The following is a 20,903-nucleotide window of genomic DNA, read 5'->3' on the forward strand; positions in this document are numbered from 1 at the left end:
TGGGTGGGGCTCCAGGGACAGTTTAGACTCTGGTCGTCTAAAGGGGAGGGGGTGGTTATGGAATGAGCAAAGGGTCACCGCTTTAGGCTGTACCATTTGCTTGTCACCTTGAGAAGTTCCACCTTGTCTAGCAAAACCTCCTTTCAGAGGCAGCCACCACAAAGGGCTCTTATGAGAGCAGCGGCCCCTGCCCCCACCTCCACTTCCACTCCCTTTACCATTATTTTTCTTTTGGGGCAGAGCAGAGGGGGCCTTCCTGCTAAGACTCTGAGGGGCTGTACTTATTTTAAAAGGAGATTCAGCGTCTAGAGCCTCCCCATATCAGAGATTTCATTTTTCTGATTTTCTAGTACCCTTGAAGAATCCTCAAGGGGTTAAATATCAGGCTTTCCTTCTCTAGAGGACTTTTTGTCTGTTCCCTCTATCAACCTCTGGCTACTTGGAGATTTAAGAATGGAGTTGAGAGCTAGCTTGTAGTTTGACTGTGTACTTCAGAGTAGGGACCAGGCTGGGGTAGGGGGTGCAGGAGGGAGTGGAGATAAGAATGGTGTCTCATTGGGTGCTTCTAAGCAGCAGCAGAGTGTAGTTCCTGGAATTCAACTTCCTGGGACCTCTGCTTCCTATCTCTACTTTCTAGCTGTGACCTTGATCAGGTTACTTAATTTCTCTGAGCCTTTGTTTTCTCATATATAAAATGAGAATTATTTTAATGCCTAGCTGATAGGGTTACTGTGGAGAGAAAGTGAGAATGCATGAAAATGCTTAGCCTAGTACCTAGCACATAGAGAATATTAAAAATGTTTGTTATTTTTATTAATATTATTCATGTCTTTTGTTTGGGCCCCTCTTTATAGTCTCTCTTTCCTTCTTCTTCCTCTCTGACTCTGCAGGCCAGGGAGCTAGCTAGGCCTCAAACAGAACCAGAAAAATCCAATAATATAAGTAAGACCCGGGCTTTATCTCAAACTGTTTTGAACTCTGTACCTATCTTATCTTCCTTATATATCCAGCACCATGGGAGAGAGAGAGGCAGCAAAATTATCCCATTTTGCAGGAAGGCCACAAAGAATATTATTTAGTGATTTGACTAGGTGCCATGCATGCATGCTTGAATGTATGACCGTATACATGTATCCTTTCTCCCACCCTGTTTTAAAAAGGGGGATTGTAAAATGGACTATAATTAATTTGTGAGCTCCTTAAGCACAAGATTAAGTTCAGGCCTTTCCTGAGCGTAGCCCAGCCCTGAGTGGCTGCTCGGGAGCCAGAGGCTAATCGTAGAGCGTGGTGAGGTCAGCAGCAGCAAGGCAGATGGTCAGAGCAGGCACAGACCCAAACAAAGCTAAACCAGACCAAACACAGGAGCAGTGTCAGCTGTCTAGTCTTTTTCACATAAGGTTCTTCAAGGGCAGCGGGCCTTGATACTTAGGGTGCTGTGTTCTCTCCCAGATTACTAAGGTTTCTGAGCAGTGAACTGATAAAACTCAGAAAGGTATTCTGCAAAAGACAAAACAGGGACCCCAGAGGGCTGGATGAGCTACTCTTTAAAGATGCGAAGTGGGGAAAAATGGAGAGTGAGGCGGTCATCTTAAAAACCTGGATATCACCACCATCTCTCTTTTGTCTGTTTTAAGTTTTTCTCTCTCAGATTCCAAGGAAACTGAGATTAATCCCATAGAAAGCCATTTTGCTGTTAACCATTTGGATGACTTATCTGTGGAGTATGTCCTCTTTTTCTACTTTCCAAATAGCCTTTATTGTGCATATATTACTTAAAAATGAAAATGGCATGACAAGGCCCTTTTGCACAGGCCACATTAGGAAGCAATGCATGGTGATCAGAGAGGATTCCTGGCAGAACATTGATGGATACTTTGAGCTATGTGGGATACTTCTGCTAAAATTTGGAAGGAGCAAGATTTTTTTGCTTTAGGTGCTCTGAAGAGGGTAACTTTACCCTCCACTGTTATACTCGCCCCACCCCCTCTCCCCTACTTTTATACTGAGTGCCACTCAGAAGGACTGGTTGCTATTTGATAAGGTAAAGAGATTTTGAATAGACAATCTTTTACAAATACGAACTCATGTAATCTTTCTGTCAATCTCATAAAAATAGGTATTGGTCTCCCTATTTTTCTCACGAGGAAACAGAAGCTCAAAGAGATTATTAAACCCAGGACCTTTTGATACAAAAGTCATGCTGCCTTGGTCCTTCCCAGAGACTGAGAAGTGGGTTAGTCTGGTAATGGTTATTTGCTAGCTTTCCAGGACTATATCTTCCCTGATCTGGGCCTTAACTAGTCATTGAATTGTTAGAAGATGATATACTTTGAGATACAAGTAGAAAAGAGTTAATAATTGGATCATTAGACTTTGGTCTCTCTTTATACTATAGCATTAGGTATTTCTTGACCGTACTTGGCACTGGAGTGGGGCCAGCAAGAAAAAGAGTCTGTCTCAGTGTCCCTAGCAAATGGAAGGAATGTATATTTCTTGAGTACTGATTATACTCTCATTTAACCCTTTCATGTACATGTTGTTAACTCAGTCTTTCTCTGTTTGTCTCTCTTTCTCCTTCTCTCTCTCAAAAATGAGATCCTAATTAAGTATAATAACTTGCAGAGTGTCACAGCTATCAAATAGAAGGCCTTAGGTACAAATCCAAGTCTTTGGGACTCTAAACCAGACTTAAAGCTTATTTCTACTTCTGTTTCTTTTCAAATAATTTCTTTCCTAATTCCTAGATAGTCTAGTTTCTTCCTCTTTGAGGAGAAGCCACTTTTGCTTTCCCTTTTAAACCTTGATACTTTCTTTGGGCGTTGGGTTCACCTACTACCAAAGCTGGGCCTGTGTTTGGTCACAGGGGTCATTTCAGATTATTTTTGAGTAGGGGATTTTATTTTAGGTATCTGGATCTGTGATATCTACCTTATGCCCCAGAAGTAGATAACTCCTCTCTCTTATATTCTAACATACATCCATCAACAAATCCTGTTGGTCATACCTTCAAATCCAGAATCTGATCATTTCTTGTCACCTCCACTGTTACCACCCTGGTCTAAGCTACCATCATTTCTTATCTGGTTTATTGTAGTAGCCTACTAACACTCTGCTTGCTTCTTCTCTTGCCCTTCCAAAGTCAAAGGGACCCTTTTAAAATGTAAATCAGATCATGTCACTCTTTGCTCATAACTTGTTATCTCACGCTTTCAAAAATACACATAGGGAAGCAAACGTGGCCCAGCTGATAGAGCATCTGCCCAGCAGGGGCGCTGCACGCACGGAAAGCTGAAACAGCAAGATGATGCAACAAAAAAGAAATGCAGTTTCCCAGTGCCACCTGACAATGCAAGCAGACGCAGAGGAACACACAGTGAATGAGTGAATGGACACAGAGAGCAGACAACAGTGTGGGGGGATGGGCAGAAGGGGAGAGAAAGAAATAAACTAAATCTTAAAAAAAAAAAGTACACATAGACACATACCTACATACCTGTCATACTCTCCTCTGATATAGTAGGATGGCCATTTGATTTATTATCCAAATTAGGGCACTTATGAGAGAGAAAGGGGGCTCTATTAATAATTGTATTAGGATAACAAACATAAACTGCGACTGCCCTAGGCCAGTTGGGAATCTGATCACTTGACCCAGCTAGCCCCTTGGATTATTCTCTCACTTACTGTTAAGTCTTTTTTTTTAAAATGTCATCTTCTCTGTGAGGCCTTCCTTGACCTCTCTTTAAAACTACAATACATACCTGTCCTCACCCCCTTAAGGTCTTCCCTGATATACTTTTCTCAGTGGTATTATCACCATCTGACAGTATATTTAGCTGTATTTTGTTGTTGATCTCTCCCCCCTAGAAAGTATGCTTCAAGAAAACAGGAATTTTCATCTGCTTTGTTCACTGTGCTGTATCCAGCATCTTAATAGTCTTGAATACTATAGTAGGTGGTTAGTAATTAGCTGTTGAATGAATAGGCGAGAGAGGTAAAGAAACTCTATTTCTTAAAGAGTATTTTTTTTTTTTAAGATTTATTTTTTGTAAGAGTATTTCTGATTAGAGTCCTTACCTAGACCATTTTTTCTTTTTCTTTTCTATTTATTTGGTAACTCTTTGGCAATATGAGACTTTAGGAGAGTTTTCCAGTGTGCTCTTACCACTAAGATGATCTAGGGAAACGGACTTGGCCCAGTGGTTAGGGCATCCGTCTACGACAGGGGAGGTCCGCGGTTCAAATCCCGGGCCTCCTTGACCCGTGTGGAGCTGGCCCATGTGCAGCGCTGATGCGCGCAAGGAGTGCCCTGCCACGCAGGGGTGTCCCCCGCGTAGGTAAGCCCCACACGCAAGGAGTGCACCCCTTAAGGAGAGCCACCCAGTGTGAAAGCAAGTGCAGCCTGCCCAGGAATCGTGCCGCCCACACTTCCCGTGCTGCTGACGACAATAGAAGCGGACAAAGAAACAAGACGCAGCAAATAGACACAGAGAACAGACAACCAGGGGAGGGGGGGGGAATTAAATAAATAAATAGATCTTTAAAAAAATTAAATAAATAAAATAAAATACAGATTTAAAAAAAAAAAGACGATCTAATGATATAAATTGCTATGATTCTCTAAACTGAGACTTTGGAACCTTAAGAAAGGAAGTTTACATCCTAGTGCCCCAGGGTCTATCAGATGGTAAGTGGGGAAGGGGCTTCCTTGCCCTTAGGAAAGGCATGACCTGGTGGTTGTGATATTGTGATGGTCAGTGCCAGGGCCTCGGGGCTGTGCCAGCTTCCGGGGTTGGTGCCAGGCCTAAAGACCTGCTTAAGGCTGATGCTAGGATGCTCCAGTTTGTTCACCTCCCTTCAGAAATTGGGGCTTGGACCATTTATTTTGAGTTGAAAGCAATAATTAGGGTCTCTCCAATAGGTCCTATTAGGGTAAGAGAGAAGGAGGGAGTTTTTTAGAATTTCTGGACCACTGGGAATGAGTTTTAGACTTGAGGAAGATGGGAGTTAAAGAGGCCCTAGGAACCAAGATGGGCTGTAGTAGGGACTAGAAGGGGAAAGAAACTCCTCTGTAGGATTTCTGTAATTTTGGTTTTCCTAAAGTTTCTGATATAGCCCTATAGCAGAGCCAAAGTCCTAGTGAATTAGAAATGGGAGCATAAAATAAGTCTTGGAGATAGAAGAGTAATATTGTTTTAGGGCTATTAAAAAGTTACACTACTAGCAGTAAGTAGTCAAGAGGTACTAGAGTCTCAGTAAATGTAGAGATAGCCTAAAAAAAAAAACCCAGGGGAAGCCTCTGATTTCTCATAGATTCCTTGTTAGTTTGGAGCCAAGGAAGCCTTGAAAAGCAGTTATATAGTAGAGAAAGCCACTTTGTGAAACAAAAAGAAATCCCCAGGCATAACCTTAATTTGGAAAACAAAGTCCTTAGCATTTGTTGGATGCAAACTTAGCTTTCTGTTCTCATTTCTTAAGAGATATGTCCACATATCCTATGTCTTTTCACACGTTTGTGCCTCAAACACTCTTGCCACATTCAAATTCTAACCACCTCTGGAGCTTTTTGCAATACTCTGTCAGAATTCATCCTTTCTTCTGTTTATAACTGATACAGAATATTTCTTGAAATATGTGTGTGTATACACATCTGTACATAAGTACGTATTTATATATGCATACATTGATACATGCATATATAGACACGCCTGTCTCCCTCACATGAATATGAACTCTTTGAAGTAAGAACTCTGTCTTATTTATCTTTGTATTAACTCAGTCTTGGTATGAGGAAAGAAAGATTGATACATCCATTTTGCCTCTCCTCAGTCCTAACCTGGAACATAGTAGGATCTTGAATGGTGTTTTTGCTGAATTAAATTGTTTCTGGGCTAATCAGATGAGCCCATTCTACAACAGGCTGACCTGGCTCTACTCTCCCTCCCCACTCTGGGCAGTGATCCACTTTGTGGCTGGTACACATTGCTCTTGGCTCAGCCATCCTTATGGCAGGGGGCACTACTATTTGCTTTCCTTAGTCCTGACTCCAGCATTCTCCCTTTGATCTCTACCGCCTGCCGCAGTTAGCCCCTACCATTGTCCTGCACTCGGAGCTTGTTTCTCTTTCCCAAGCCCAGGCCTCACCAATTCTCTTCCCTAACATATTCTGAGAATGATGTCCAAGGAATCAGTGGTGCTGGGGAAGGCTAGGATAGGATGAAGGGTCTGGTCTCTCAGACCCTTAGGTGAGGGCCAGCTGTCTCCTTTTTCTCAGCTCACTTTCTTCTTGGCCCTTTGGGGAGCTTGTTCTTGAGCTGGAAGAGAATGTAGATGATAATCTGTGATGTGAGGGATTGAGGGTTATGATCCTTGGAAAGGCTAAAGTTCTGCTGGTCAGAGAAGTAATAGGGTTGTCATTATGTTACACGTACAGGCCCTGGAGCCAGACTGCCTGGATTCTAATCCTGCTGCACCACTTACTAGGTGTGATGAAACTACTTGAGTAAAATGGGGTCACAGTGGTGTCCACCATGTTCATTCACTCACAAATAGTTATTGAGCCCCCAGCATGGGCAAGGGGCTGTTCTGGGTGCCAGGGAAATAGCAGTGAACAAGGCAAAAATGGGTGAATACATTTAAAATACTTATAATAGTGCCCAGAACATATTAAGTATTCAGCAAATATAGCATTATTCTGTTCCTGGTACTTTTCTGAGGATAGATACTCAGGTGGGATAATCTTTGGCAGCAACTGTAGGAAAAAACGTCTCTGAGAAGGGGAAGAATAGAGGAGGGGCTAAAATGCCAGGTCTAGATTTGCACTTAGGGCAAGGGTAGTAATGGCTTTAGTGGCCTTTCATCTCTCATCTCTGACACTTCATTTTGAGGCTGAATACGTGGGTTGGGTGAAGATCATCCTAGAATGTTTCTAAGTGTCTGCTTGGCTCCATGGAAAGGGCAGGAGGAGATGACCCTGGTCTGCCTAGATTTCTGCCTACTCCATTTGTGCAGACAACACAGTGACTACCAAGCAGTGTATGAATGACCCTCAGTAAAGCTCCATTCCTGAATAATATGAAGGAAGATCCTGGAGACGTGAGATGTAAGGATGGAGAATAGCTATTTTCATTTCCATATTAGGGCTTCGTGGTCCTCAATAAAGGACCTTTGGTTAGAGGAGGTGGCTTGAGGGTTAGAGAGCTAAACTTACTAAGAAGGAAGGTGGATTACGGTAAAGGAGGTGTGGCCTGGTTGTTTGCCTTCCCTATCTCAGTTCATTCCTCAGAGAATGCTGCTAAAGAGGACTGTTATACTTCTGATGTGGTTATTGGTTAAAAGCAAAGTTTGGACTCAAGGTTTATAGTCTATATTTCCAGCGAAACTCCAGTCCAAGCCTGATCCAGTGTTGATTGGGTAAAGTTGGAATAGAAATGTCTGTCACATTTCCTGAGGATCTGCAGGCTTTCTTGCCACTACCACACTCAGAGAAAGACAACTATATAATCCTCACTATGGTTCATCACCTACTTTGCTGTCTTCTAACTTTCTCTCTTCCATCCTTCTCTTATAGTGGTTTTTCAGAAATGAATGCCATTTTAGCACACAAAAAGTGCCCTTGACCTGAGATAGGGCCAATCTGGGATTCTTGGATTGGCTCCCATGGCTAACCCTTAGGGACCTGCGAATTTGGCTGGGAACCATTCAGTTTGTATGCCTCGGGACAAATGAAGTAACTGGGTCCTTTCCAAGATTCTGAAGTACAGCCAGGTTTGGTACCACTGGATACCATACTCTTTCATTTCGTTTTTATTGCACACTTTGTTCAGTCTTCAGTCATTACTTCAACTCAGTGCAGCCGAGTATATGGAACTTGAACTAGTAAAGCATTCTGCTATAGGTATAAATCTACAGTTGATTCTTTAGTGAAGGAAATGGGTAAATACATTGTGATTATAGCAGTGGTTCTCAACCATTTTTAAACACCACCTTCCCAAGGAGTCTTTTAAGACATTTTTTCCTAATTGCCCCTCTCCCAGGAAATTTTAATACCACAGATATACCATATATCTGTTTTTGTGCTATTTGTATATTTGGGCTTTATATTTTGAGTGAGATGATTTTTTTTGCCCCTAAAGAACCAATTCTTAACCCCTTGTGGGCAATATCACCCCTTTTGAGAATGCACAGATTATAGTAAAGCACAGTGGAGTTGGAGTAGAAATATAAAATTACAGATAAGCCTCAAAAACTTCATCAACTTAATTTTTTCTATCAATTCTGACTTAACATCCCAAATCCATAATCTCTGTTATTCCCATCTTGCCTTCTCTTAGTTTCTTCTTTGTGGATTTTATCCTTTTACTCTCTAGATCGAAAGTTTAGGAGTGCTTTGTTTTGTTTTTTTTCCTTCTATGTGACTGTATGGATTTATTTTTTTGATTGGCATTGTTGGGCCCTGGGTTGGGCGGGCCACAGCTAAGGATTGAGTTCCCACCCACACAGACCGCAGCACTATCCCTCTAGAGAACATTGAACCCCTCCTACAAACCTCCCTCCCCCAAGGCTGGCACTACCTGGGCACCATATTTGTCATTGAAGAGTGATAGGCAGCTGGTGTGCATGTCATGAGCTCAGCACCATGACCTGGGCAGTTTTGGTTGGAAGTAGAGATGCCAGCCCTCATGCTTCAGCTGGTTCTAGAGGTGTCACCTCTATTAGGACTGCTCCTGTCCCCTGGAGGGTTCCAAGTGACAGATGGCATAAAGGGTCAACAGACCCCTGTCTCAATGACTCCCCCATTACCTTCCCTAGAGTGGGCCTGCCTCGGTTATGATTCCATATCCTAGAGTTGTAGGTTTGCATGGCTGTGGGTGAGGTGGGTGCCTTTGTCTAGCTTGAACACCTTCTTCCACATGAGCCACAGCCCTTTGAGGGGAGCTGTGTTGCCTCTGTGAGCTGGTTAATGCTCACTCCATTCCTCTTGCCCTCTGTCCTTGGGTTCACGCAGATCAGGGGCTCTGGGGAAACAGCTGGAATTTAGTGTGAGGATTAGCCTTTTTCCAGCATCACAGTGAGAATGACTGGGATGAAGAGGAGGCCACTCTCAGGAGGAAGGGAAGCCCCTTCATGAAGTTCAGGGTTCTGGGTGAAGCAAGTTGAAGATGCTGGTGGCTGTCAGCATGGCTAAGCTATTCACACAGGCCACAGCAGAAAAGTAAGCACCCTGCCCTGACTCACTCACCAGTCTGGAGAACTTGACCCAGAAGATGGGTGTGATAACTAATGATAGGAAGAGGCTCTCATATCCTGTGAGCCTGAGGGGTATAATGGTAGCCAATGCAAAGACCAGTTGAAGTGAAGTGAAGTTCAATTTCAGCCACCCTGGTATCAGCCAGGCAGTAATGTAGAAGCTTCAGGCCCAGCAGGCTGGTGAGATACAGGAGGTGCTGAGTCATAGAACTATAGCTAGATAGTTTGGAATCCCAGCAGAGTGACATGCTTAATTCACAGAGGGTCAGGATCCCCTGGGCCCCGAAGTGCACGGTGATCACCATGAAGATGGTCAATGGGTACAGGGCTGAATGCATCTTGAACTTCTTTAGGACCAGAGCCATGTAGAGTCAGACAATGAATAGGTGGTAGCATAGTGTAAAAAGCCAAGTGGGCGTTGGCTCCTTCACCATCTCACCAAAGCAGAATGCTGCGTAGAGAGCCATGGCTATCAGCAAGGCCAAAGCTGCCGGAAGAGATTGACATAACCCTGGGCCCAGAACCAGTGGCCCCCAAGGAGGCTTGCCAACATCCCTCCCATCCTGATGCTTGCTTCTAGTGGGGCTATTTGGAAGGTGTGACTGTAGTGGGAGCTGACATCTTCCATGGAGGTGAAGCCAGCGCCAGGAGGCCACTGAAGTTTCTAAGGACAGCACAAAGGATGTGGCCCAGCAGTAAGTGGCTGACAAGTGGCTGCAGCTGCTCTATGAAGACAGACACCAGGGCTTGGAACAACAGGCTGAGGTCAAGGCCAGCACTAGCAGTGGGTCACTCCAGTCTTCTAGCAGGGTAGTTGAGAAGAATCCCACCAGAATGCCCCCCACATTCATATAGAAGGTCCAGTGGGAGGTGAGGATCGCTACTTTCTGCATGATGGTGTTCACACTGTGACTGCTGCAGACCACTCTCCCTTTCATGGATGCCATTGAGGTCAAAGTTAGCATTGAAGTGGTGCCACAGGTACTGGGTGGCAAGTGGGCCCTACAAGACCAAGGAACTGGCTTCCTCTGAGACATGGCATAGCATGGTGGTTACAAGGTTGCCATGGGCTTGCCAGGGAGCCTGCAAGGAATGATTTTAATTAAATACTAATATATACATCGCAAGGATAACTTAAGGAAGATGGTTTCCTTAAGTAATTCTCTAAGAGGTCTTGTCTTTGAAAGAAAGAACCTAGAGACCTATGGGGTATTCATGGGAAAATATATTAGACCCAATGATTGGGGGAAGGGGGGACAAATACTTGGAGTTGCCTTTCAGAGGTCTTTATATTGGTCCCAACAGGCCACCCTATACTGGATACTAACTTCATTATATAAATTCTCTTGGGATTGATGTCAGTTTTGACAGTGGGGTATTTCTGTCAATATTGTTTGACCAATGACAGGATTTCCTTTCCCCTATAGAAACTACCAGAAGCCTGTGGTATTGGCGATGGAAGGCCCTTTGTCATGAATCTGCAAAGCCTCTATATAGCAGTCACCAAACAAGAGGTCCAAGTGAGACAGAAGCATCAAAGCACTGGTAAGTAGCTCCAGGGGTACCTGGTCCCCCAGGGGTGAGAGTTTTGGTCTATACTGTCCAATGCAGTAGCCCAGGCTGTGTATGAATATTTAAATTTGTTTAAATTAATAAAAGTTAAATAAAATTTAAAATTCCGTCTTCATTTTCACTAACCACATTTCAAGAGCTCAGTAGCCACATGTGGCTAGTGGCTTCCAAATTGGACAACTCAGATACAGAACACAGCAGAAAGTTTTATTAGATAGTGTGGGTCTGGATATTTAAGAGAGAGAGGGAAGAGGACATGGCTCAACTGATAGAGCGTCCTTCTACCATATGGAGGGTCCAGGGTTAGATCTTTAGGGTCTCCTGACCCATGTGGTAAGCTGGTCCACACGCAGTGCTGCTGCACACAAGGAGTGCTGTTCCATGCAGGGGTGCCTCACGCACAAGGAGTGCACCCCACAAGGAGAGCCGTACTGCGTGAAAAAAGCACAGCACGCCTGGGGATGGCACCGCACGCATGGAGAGCTGACGCAGCAAGATGACGCAACAAAAAAGAGATGCAATTTCCCAGTACCGCTGGATATTGCAAGCGGACGCAGAAGAATACACAAGAAATGGACGCAGAGAACAGCCATTGGAGGGGGGGAGGGAAGAGAAATAAATAAAAAAATCTTTAAAAAAAAAAGTGAGAGAACCTATAGAAGGACAAATCTCCCCACTCAGGACATGTCAGGGAATATGTACAAGAGCAGCTAGCTATTTTGAGTCAAGGAAACTTTTTGTGCCCTGTGAGTAGGGATTTTTAATAGTAGAAACAGGGCTTTTAGAAAGTCAGCTAGAAGCTGGACTTTGTGGCTGCCTCTATTTTTATATCATCAGAGTGCTTGGTAAATGCTCATGTGAGAAGAAGGTATTTATTACTCTCTTCTCTTGATCCTTCTGATTTCAGGAGATCCTCAGACCTCAAGTAGTGCCTCCCCACAAGGAACTGATAACCACCTTCTGAACCATCCAGAACAGCCAGTCTCCTCAGCACCATCCCACTCAGAACCTGAGAAAGAGCCCATCGTGAGTCATGGGCAGCTTCCTGGATGGTGTTCTTGTTCTGAGAGTTGGAGGAATTGACATCTGTAGCCTCAGAACCAGTGGTCCCTGGAACTGCCACCTCGTTGACTTTGCCTCAACAATATTTGTGACCAAATTGTAGATGTCTAGATGAACTGTCATGGGCTTTCACAGCTTCCCTTGCTGTCACCTCTTTGCAGTTCTTATACCAAATGATGAACCTTTGCTCCTTTTCCATTTTATTTAACTTCCAGTGGTGGTCTTTGAGTTTGTTCCTTGGGGAAGAAGGGATGCACATTGCCCTGCATAGAGTATGATATTACATTCACTACCTGAAATAGTCTTCAAAGCACCTGGGTCAGCCACTTTAAGAAAGCCTCATACTAACCAGAATCCATGGGAGGAGGGAAGTTCCTTCCCTAATTTAAGTGAAACTGTTTCAAAACTCCTATTCACTTGAGCTCCTTTTTTTCTAGGGTACTTCAGACCATATGCCGAGACCTCAGCTGCCAAAGGTCAAGAAGAAGAAGAAGCCAAGGGGACTCTTCAGTTAATCTGTCACTGTCTCAACTGCTGAGGATGGATTTGGAGACTAGCTTCCTATCATCACCTAGAAAGGAGCTTGCATGGCAGCAGTAGCTCTGAAACAGTTATACTGCCAAGGGCCTCACTGTAAGGGAAAGATAACTGAATTTCATGGTGACAGGCAACCTGAGGTTGACCAAAGGCATCTTGGCTCTTGGTTCCAACTCATTGAGCATTGGCCTTCCCTATCTGAGTGGAAGCTAGTCTCTGGGAGTCCCATAGCTTCCTCTCTTTTAGACCCAGGACCCAACCATGGACTTCAAGTATAAAGAGGAAGTCTGCCAGCACACACACACACACACACACACACACACACTAAGGAAGTCTTCATCTACCTTTCTCAAGAGTCCCTAGCCAATCCCAGAGTGCTCCTCAGGGACCCACTTACTTTTTCTTTGCTATGGAATAAAAAGTACTCATACTCCCCTGCTTTTGAGATTACTTATTCATTGGAATACATAATCCACCTCACTTCACTGGGTCCCACCTCATTGTTGTCTCTGGATAAAGTCAGCCCGCAGTCCAACCCTTCAGGTTCTTCATATGCTTCTTTGCGGCCTGAGCTAAACATTTCCATTTGGAAACTTTAATATGAAGAATTCTCTCCATGGTGGGCACAAGACAGAACAGATGGCTCCTTAAAAAGAACTTTGAACACTAGGGTCAAGGTGGGTTCACTGGGGTGGAAGAAAAAGGAACTTAACTTTCCCGTCCTTCACTGCACTTCAAATAACATAGTAACCAGAAGAACTGGGAAAGATAGAATGACAGAACAAGAAACGACCATAGGCGTTCTCTGGGACAACAGAATGGGCCTCTAGAGCTAATCATTTCTAGCAGGAAACGATATAAAGGTTGTGTGAGATAGGCAGAATCTTAGAAAGTCAACCCTTCAGACAAACATAGCAAGGTTTGGTAGACCAAGATTAGCTAAGTTCCTTGACCTCCTCTGTTAGGTTTTTCTTCATAGGTAAGACCAACTGAAACTTTACTTTGGAAGGGAATGGGCAGGACCAGGAAGAAATTAGAACTCAGATGTTCACTGAGACTGTTAAGTAGAAGAAGGGTCAGGAGTAGAATACACAGAGGCCTTTTCTGGTTTGTTTACTTACTGTGAGAATCAAATGCCTCATCTATCTATTCTCTCGAGCTGGGACTGGCTTGCGTCCTGATGTCAAGTCTTTAGGGACAGGACGATCCAAGCAACAATAATAATAGTTATTATAAGAACAACAAAAACAATAATAAGCAACTAACATTTATTGAACAGTTAATGTATTCCAGGTACTCTATAAGCACCTGACATTGAATCCTTACAGCATCATATGAGAAAGGTACTGTTGGCCCCTCTAGGAAATGGAATGATTAAGTGACTTGTCAAAGATGACACAATAAGTGACAGCCAAAATTTGAACCCAGACAGCTGAGTTCTTAATTGCATTATATATACATTACTATAAACATTTTCCAGGAAGATGGTAGGCCCTTCTCTCCTATCTTCCACTATAACCATCCTTATCCTAAGACCCTGCCTTCTTACAATAGGATGCTCTACTCTCCGTTTTCTCCTCAAGGCAGGGGTTCTTGAGGAGGCAGGACTTACCCCTATGCCTTTACCTGCCAGCAGAGCTTGGGAGCTCCACCAGGACGTATTCCCAGTTGCTGCTGGTAACTTTTCTTTACCTCCAGACCATGGTACCCCAGGGTAAGCCCCATGGTAGTGACTGTCATCGAAGTGAATTGGGAACTATGCAAACACATTCTATCAGATGGATCGATTTATTCATTTAAATTATTTTCAGAATTTAGAGAGCCAGATTTCAGTGTGCTCAGAATATGAGACCACATGGAAAATGGAATGGCTTCCCCAGCAAATTTGGAGAAAATACCAGCTCTACACCCTGGATAATCATTCTGCCCTAACAGCACAGTCCCAAGTGCAGGCATTTTACATAATGGTGGGCCTGGGGGAGACCTGTGAATCCCCTGAAATTGTAAGTAAAATCCTAGAACATAACTTTTTTCGATGTTCTCAAAAGACTAACTTTTAAAAAAGGTTAAGTAAGAGATCCCTAGTGACCTTCCCGCCTACAGCCCTTTTATTCCCAAGTGTGTCCTTAGAGAAACAGTGCTCCCAAAGGGCCTGCCTCAGTCAAGCCTGCCCCAAGGCCCTTAGACCCCAAAGCAAGAGGTGGGGGTTGAGAATCATTCATCCTAGGGCAACTCCAGGGAAATCCCTGCCTTGGAAATTTGGTCTAACCAGGCTGTATTCCAGCCCTGCCTCCTGGCTTGGGCCCCTCCCCGAGGCCCCCAGCCTGGCCCAACCCCCCAGTCCACATGCACATAAAAGGGTCGAATTCTCGTGGCTGCTCCATAAATTTTATTCCGTAAATATTAGTTTTCCCTGTGTTTAATAAAGCGGTGGCCCACCTCCCCGCCTACCCGCCCGCTCCCCGGGGCCGGGGCTGGGGCCAAGGCTGGCTGGTGGGAGAAGGGACTCTTTCAATTGCTTTGGAGTATTTTTAGAAAAAAAAATAATATAAGGTGGTTTATGCTAGCAAGCCAGCAAACCAGAAGCAGGACTAGGGACCTCTAGGAAGTCCCTGCAGGAACTTGACCTAAAAAGTAGAGAAATAGCGCCACCTAGATTGCAAGGCCTACTTGGCCTTGCTGGCTGGCCCACCCTCCCCCACAGTCAGCTAGGACAGGCAGGCTCTTTGCTGGAAGAGAAATCTCCCATCCCTTAGCACCAAGGCTGGGTAGCAGCTCCCTTCTTCATGCCTCACCAAGGGCTCCCCCGGCAATCGTTAAATGCAGAGCCAGACCTGGGTCCTAGAAAATCCTGTCACCCATCAGCCAATCCCCCAGATTACGGAGTATTTCTAAATGATAGTAACATTATTGACAAGGAAGAAGGAAAGCTCTAGACTCATCTTCTCACTGAGTCCTTAGTACCTGGCCCTGAAATTCCTGGGGTGGCAAAGCAGTGATACCATGCTCTTGTGCTCTGGGCTTGGGAAGAATCTATCCCAGTCAGAACATGATCCTTCCATGGGCCTGATGCAGTTCACCTACAGGGAGCACTTGGGGGAAGGAAAGATGCCTAAGTCCCTTGAATACTCAGCCTTACTGCTTCTTATTTTTACTCTGTGGTGCTTTTAGCATTTTTCTCCTGGACTCCCTTTTATTTCCTTCCTATTTTTTAAGGCCCCGTTTTCCTAAGCACTTACCTCCTTCTTAGCCCTGGTCTATTAAGAGATATACAGGAACCCCTTGTGTACTCTCTGTACAAAGGTGGGGATAGGGGGAGAAGGGAATGGGAAAAGCTGTGCCTCTCCTCCTGCTTCTAGATTTGATCTCATTCCCGGCTTTGTCACCAGGGACGTTTTTTTCTCTCCAATGTTGTGTCCCTCATTTTCTATTTACCACACCAGGAGGATTTGCTCCATGGAGCACAGGGGAACCTACATCCTCTGCATGGGCCCTTTGTCATGATGGAGGGAGCTCACCTCACCTCTATGCTTACTTCCTGGCTATTCATGCTTTTCATGTAATCTGCTTTTATTTACATATTTCCTCTGTATTTTTGTTCTGTCTTCATCCTTTCATTAGATTATACTCTTTGAGAACTGAGTCAGTTTTTAACCCTAACTCAGAAAATAGTACAGTGGTGTTAATAGAGTATTCATGGGTACAACTTTATGTCAGCTGGTTTTAGCACACTCAGGATCTGCTTTTTTAAAGCTCTCCCCTGAAGTAGTTCCTATATTCTAATTTTCCTGAAGAGGAAATGAGTGTCCAAAAGAGCAAGTGACATACTGCAAGGAAGCCACCAGCCTCAAGGCTCAAGAACCCTGGTTCCTAGTCATTGCTGCCAACATCCATAAGTGTATGAAGTGACAAAATTTTAATTGGTTACCCCAAGCACTTAGATGAAGAGAGAAATGCAGGAAAAGAGAGGAGCCCATAGTTTGGAGGGAAAGTTTTCCCTAGTTGCTGTGACCTAATGGAAGCTGCTACAGGACCCTTTTGCCAAGGACTCCTTAGTTCTCTATTTTTCTTCCTTGTTCTCTAGCACAGGGCTTCAGAAGATCCCACCCTGAGGGGAAACATCCAGAGAGGGGAGGGTACAAGGTAGCTTATGTGAGGGAGAGAGACCTATGAACTCCTTATCTATTAGAGGAATTATAAGCCCACCTCTCCTTGGTCTTTCATCCCAGAACCCTCTGAGGAATACTTTGCCATCTCCTGATACATAAAGCACAGTACTTTATGATTATCCATTATGTTCCCTTTAGTCCTGGGGTATCTTGCTCTACCCTGGCACAAGGAAGTCATTGGGTAGCGTCAGAGATTTCCAGCAAAGGCTCAGTGGTTCCTCAGAGCTATTAAGTCCTAACCCCCTTCAGTTTCTCTGTCCTGGAGCCCATCAGATTTTGCTGTCCTTTCTGCATTCCTGTACCCCTCTGAACGAGTGCTAGCCTCTTGGCACTGTATTTTCACGGGTCCTGAGAATCTGGGCCAGCCTACTAGGGGAACCCGGAAAAGGCATGTGAAGAACTCCAGGGTGTGGGGAGCACACAGCATTGACTCACCTGGGAAGATTGTGCCAGGATTACTCGTCCTGCTGGGCCACGGGCCAGTAGTTAGAGTGTGAAGTGCCACACTCTTCCTCCCTCCCCTCACTTTGGGGCCCAACACAGTGGTGGGGTTAGAATTGGGGAGTAGGGCTCAGGGGCTGCTGGGAGTCCCGTCCAAAAGCTGGGTGTTGTATTTACTTTTTCATATTGGCAGCTGGAAGGGGAAGCCCATCCCAGCTCGGCATTGTTGTCTAACATGGTTAATCAGATCCTATAATCCTGCTGTGGAAATATTGGGCCTCACTCAAAACAATAGAGACCGAGAATATTGTGGTTAAATTTCAACCAACTGCCTCCCTGGCCTGTTTGCCTAACCCCTACACCCCTCTCCCGGGCCAGAGTCCTCCTAGCTTTATGGACCCCTGATAGGATCGACAGCCAGTCAGAAATCAGTGGCAGGAGAGGGGAGAACCGAGTAAGGAAAGGGTAATCCTGACTGGAACGTCCATCCTGCCTTTCCCCTCCCACCCCAGGCCTTGAAGGGTGAACAGGGTGTGGTGGAAGAGTTGAAGGTGGTGGGGAAGCCCTTCAAGGATCAAGAGCAGTGCTGCTGGGAATCATGGGTGGTGAAGAGGTCCTTTATTCAAGACAGAGAAAGACTGCTTCCAGATGAGAAGAAAAGACTGCCACTTTCATTTATTACTGCCGCCTGGCACTTCGAGGACATAAAGCAATACTAGTTGGTTCTATGTCATTTATGGGAGGGTAGAAAAGGCACTGGTTTAGGGGTAGGGGTGGCTGGGGCTGGTAATAAAGATTTTCTGTTTCACTAGTAAGCTAATTGACAGCAATATTAATAATAATATCCTAATGATGTAGTAGATACTGAAGACACTGCTTGAGTGGTTTTTCTGGTAGTGGCAATGTCCATTCTGTTGCTCTTTTTAATAAGTGTGATGGAAATGGTGCAGGATAATTTACATAATTAGAATAGCAGGAGAAAAGGAATAGATAATTTAAGACAGATAAGCTGTACAATGGCCTTTTGAATAAAAAAAAGTAAAGATCTCCAGACTCTATTCCAGGGGGAAATTGACATGGTGATGTGGTTAGCAAAATGCAAAGAATGTTTCTCTTGGAGATACTAGGGCACCCAGCTTTTGAGGTGGCAGACTTTGAGTTTGCACTTGGCTTCTGGGCACCCCAGATGCACTGGGAGCAAGTTGCAGTCAGATTGCTTTTCGAGGTGTCCCCAGTCAATGAAGTGAAGTACAGTGAGGCCCCAGCTCCAGCACTGTGGACTATTGAACGGTCAAAGTGTATGTGCATTTTTAGAATTTGAAGAATGAAAATAGCAGAGCTGTGCCAAGTGAAACTGTATTTCTTAATCTTTTCATATAGGGTGGGGGAGGAGCAAGAGCAGAAAACACTTGAGGATGTTTCTCACCTAGGGTGCTATGTGTTAATTCATGGGCTGGCATGGCGTCTGCAGGTCATTCATCAAAGCCAGTCAGGGACTTCTTGGTGGGAACTGAGCTTCCCACCAGAAAGACTATCTGGAAAACAGGTCCTGGGAATGAGAACCTATGAGGTATGTATGCTTCTGGATATGTCTCAGAACTTAAGGGCAATCATCAAATGGAATTGAAGCAGGTAGAGAAACTGATATCAAAATGATTTAAAGATGATGGGAACATTTTTCCATCATTAAGCAACTTAGATCCCCAATGGAAGCTTCAAAGAATGGGCTTTATTCCTGATCTGGAAGGGGATGTAAGAAGTCAAGTTGATCATGTGGTTGTGTAGATTGAATTGCAAATGGGAAAATCCCAACAGGAGGAAAGCAAGCATGTCGGGTCATTAAAAAGGAATTCAAAGGAATGGCATAGGTCTATAGGAAACATTTGAGGCATGAGACAGGAAAACCTGTATTCATCAAGAAGAAACAGTAATAAGTAAAGCTGCTTTAACACAAACCATGTCTTTATTGAGTGATACTCACTGGCATCTCCACCAACAGGGGCATTATGCCACTTGGTGTAACCCCCTCTTTTCAAGAAACCTAGAATCCAAAAGTGATATTTAAAGGATAACTCCACCCAAAATTATTCAAGCACATGAATGTAGAAAGTATATCTTTTTTAAAAAGGTTTTTTAAAAATCCTGTGGATAAATACTGTTTTGTTACCTGCTTTATTTAAAAACAAAAAACTATGTTGTGTTGTGTCCATTTTTACATATAAATACATAAATATCTTTAGAAGGTAAATTATCTTCAAACTTTATAAGAAAGTTGAAAAATATTCTCATGATCAGAAAGTAGTAATCAAACTTACTTCCTCCATTGTACCCCCTCACTTAATCTTCAATCACCCTGGTCTCTCTGCTGCTTAGCAGGCCAAGCATGAGCACGTAGGGCACTTGCTCTCCACCATCTGTCTGCTTAGAATGTTCCTCCCCTAGGCTTCGTCTGGGTTGACACCCTCACCTCTTTCAGGTCTTTACTTAAATCACACCTTCTCAATGAGGCCTATGCTGACCTACTTAATAGAGAATCCCACCTGTGAGCTCACACCCCCTCCCCACAAGCTTGCTGCACTCCCAGTCCTTTGGCCCTGTTTTACTCTTTTTCCTCATAGTTCTTATTCCTTTCTAATACATTATCTATTTTACTTACTTTATGCTCATTTTTAATTGTCTATTTTCTCTCCTCCTCACCCATATAAAGCTCCAAGAAGATAGGAATCTGTTTGTTATTGTTTTTTTCCTTTCACATACACCAAGCACCCAGAACAGCATCTGGCACTGGCGCTTAGTAGGTGCTTGAAAAACATTTCAGTGAAAAATGAAAGATTATCATGCACACACCCACACCTATTCACACCATTAGTATCTTGAGGTGGTTTTAGAAATGTGTGGATATAAATGTGTCGTCTTTTTTGTTTGGGGCAACCCTGGTGTGGGGTGGGAGTAGGAGTAATAACATTTTGTTAGCTGCAACTGTAATGGAATGGATTAGTCATTTTGCAGAAACTAAGAGCACAAGTTACTAAAAAGCAAGTGAATATATACTTTCATGCTTTCTTTGCGATAGACCCAGCATCCTTAGGGGTGGCATCTCTACTAAGAGAGATATGGGACAGTTTTACTTGAAAACAAGAATTGTCCTAGCTCTTTTTCCATTATTCCAAAAATTTTAACGTTCAAAGCAGGGTTTAATTGAAAAAGAAACTACCGGTTAGTCAATATAATTGAGCTACCACAATTTCAGAATAAACATTTGATTAAAGATTCTAAGGAACTTATCAGTTAATACTGTATTTAAAAGAATTGGTAACTTGAATGTGTATAAATTTTTGGAAGCTGTCTACAAACCAAATACCCCTGCAAACAAATACAACCCACCCTATTCTATTTAAATATTTTGCTGTTTTATTTTATAGAAATTATTTTGCTGAATTCACAAATAGAATTTAATTTAGGAAGAAGAAGGGAAAAAAAAAGAGATATGGGTAGATTAGTACAAGCCCAGTTACAGGAAGTTGACAGGCATCACTTGAGCATCAAAAGAATAGTGCCCACTCCCACCCCCACCCCCTTATTGGACATTCACTAAATTAATATTTCCCAAGATTTCCTATTAAGCGATTAGTTTCTTCCCAAGGAGAAACACAAGTTGGGATGGACATAAAGCCCATCAGTTAGTAAAATATGTTATAATTCATATACAGAAATACATGTTCAGGTATGTTTTTCTGTCTTCAAATGCTTTATTGTCTATAATACAATCTTTTGTCTCTCACCTGAGAGGAAAACACTCTCTTTGAATGTAGCTACTTCTGCTGCCTTTTCCTACCTTTTCAAAATCATCAAAGCAAGGTCTTTAATACCAGA

At 43.7% G+C, this 20,903-nt stretch overlaps 1 protein-coding gene and 1 pseudogene across 3 annotated transcripts in view; one reads left to right on the top strand and one right to left on the bottom strand.

The window, feature by feature from the left end:
* Window positions 1-12,858, top strand: part of NHEJ1 (non-homologous end joining factor 1) — a 92,825-nt gene extending 79,967 nt beyond the window's left edge. For all 3 annotated transcript variants that reach the window (XR_011649199.1, XM_004467733.5, XM_012528725.4), the window contains 3 exons: window positions 10,677-10,794; window positions 11,729-11,847; window positions 12,321-12,858. Coding sequence is in view for 2 of the 3 variants with exons in the window: in XM_004467733.5 (XP_004467790.1) it covers window positions 10,677-10,794; window positions 11,729-11,847; window positions 12,321-12,398 (315 nt within the window). In the remaining variant the exon portion in view is untranslated. The remainder of the gene's footprint in view (window positions 1-10,676; window positions 10,795-11,728; window positions 11,848-12,320) is intronic.
* Window positions 9,009-10,296, bottom strand: LOC139439335 (proton-coupled folate transporter pseudogene; annotated as a pseudogene).
* Window positions 12,859-20,903: the final 8,045 nt, after the last annotated feature.

Source organism: Dasypus novemcinctus, chromosome 7 (genome assembly GCF_030445035.2).
Source record: "Dasypus novemcinctus isolate mDasNov1 chromosome 7, mDasNov1.1.hap2, whole genome shotgun sequence".
NCBI classification, from domain to species: domain Eukaryota; kingdom Metazoa; phylum Chordata; class Mammalia; order Cingulata; family Dasypodidae; genus Dasypus; species Dasypus novemcinctus.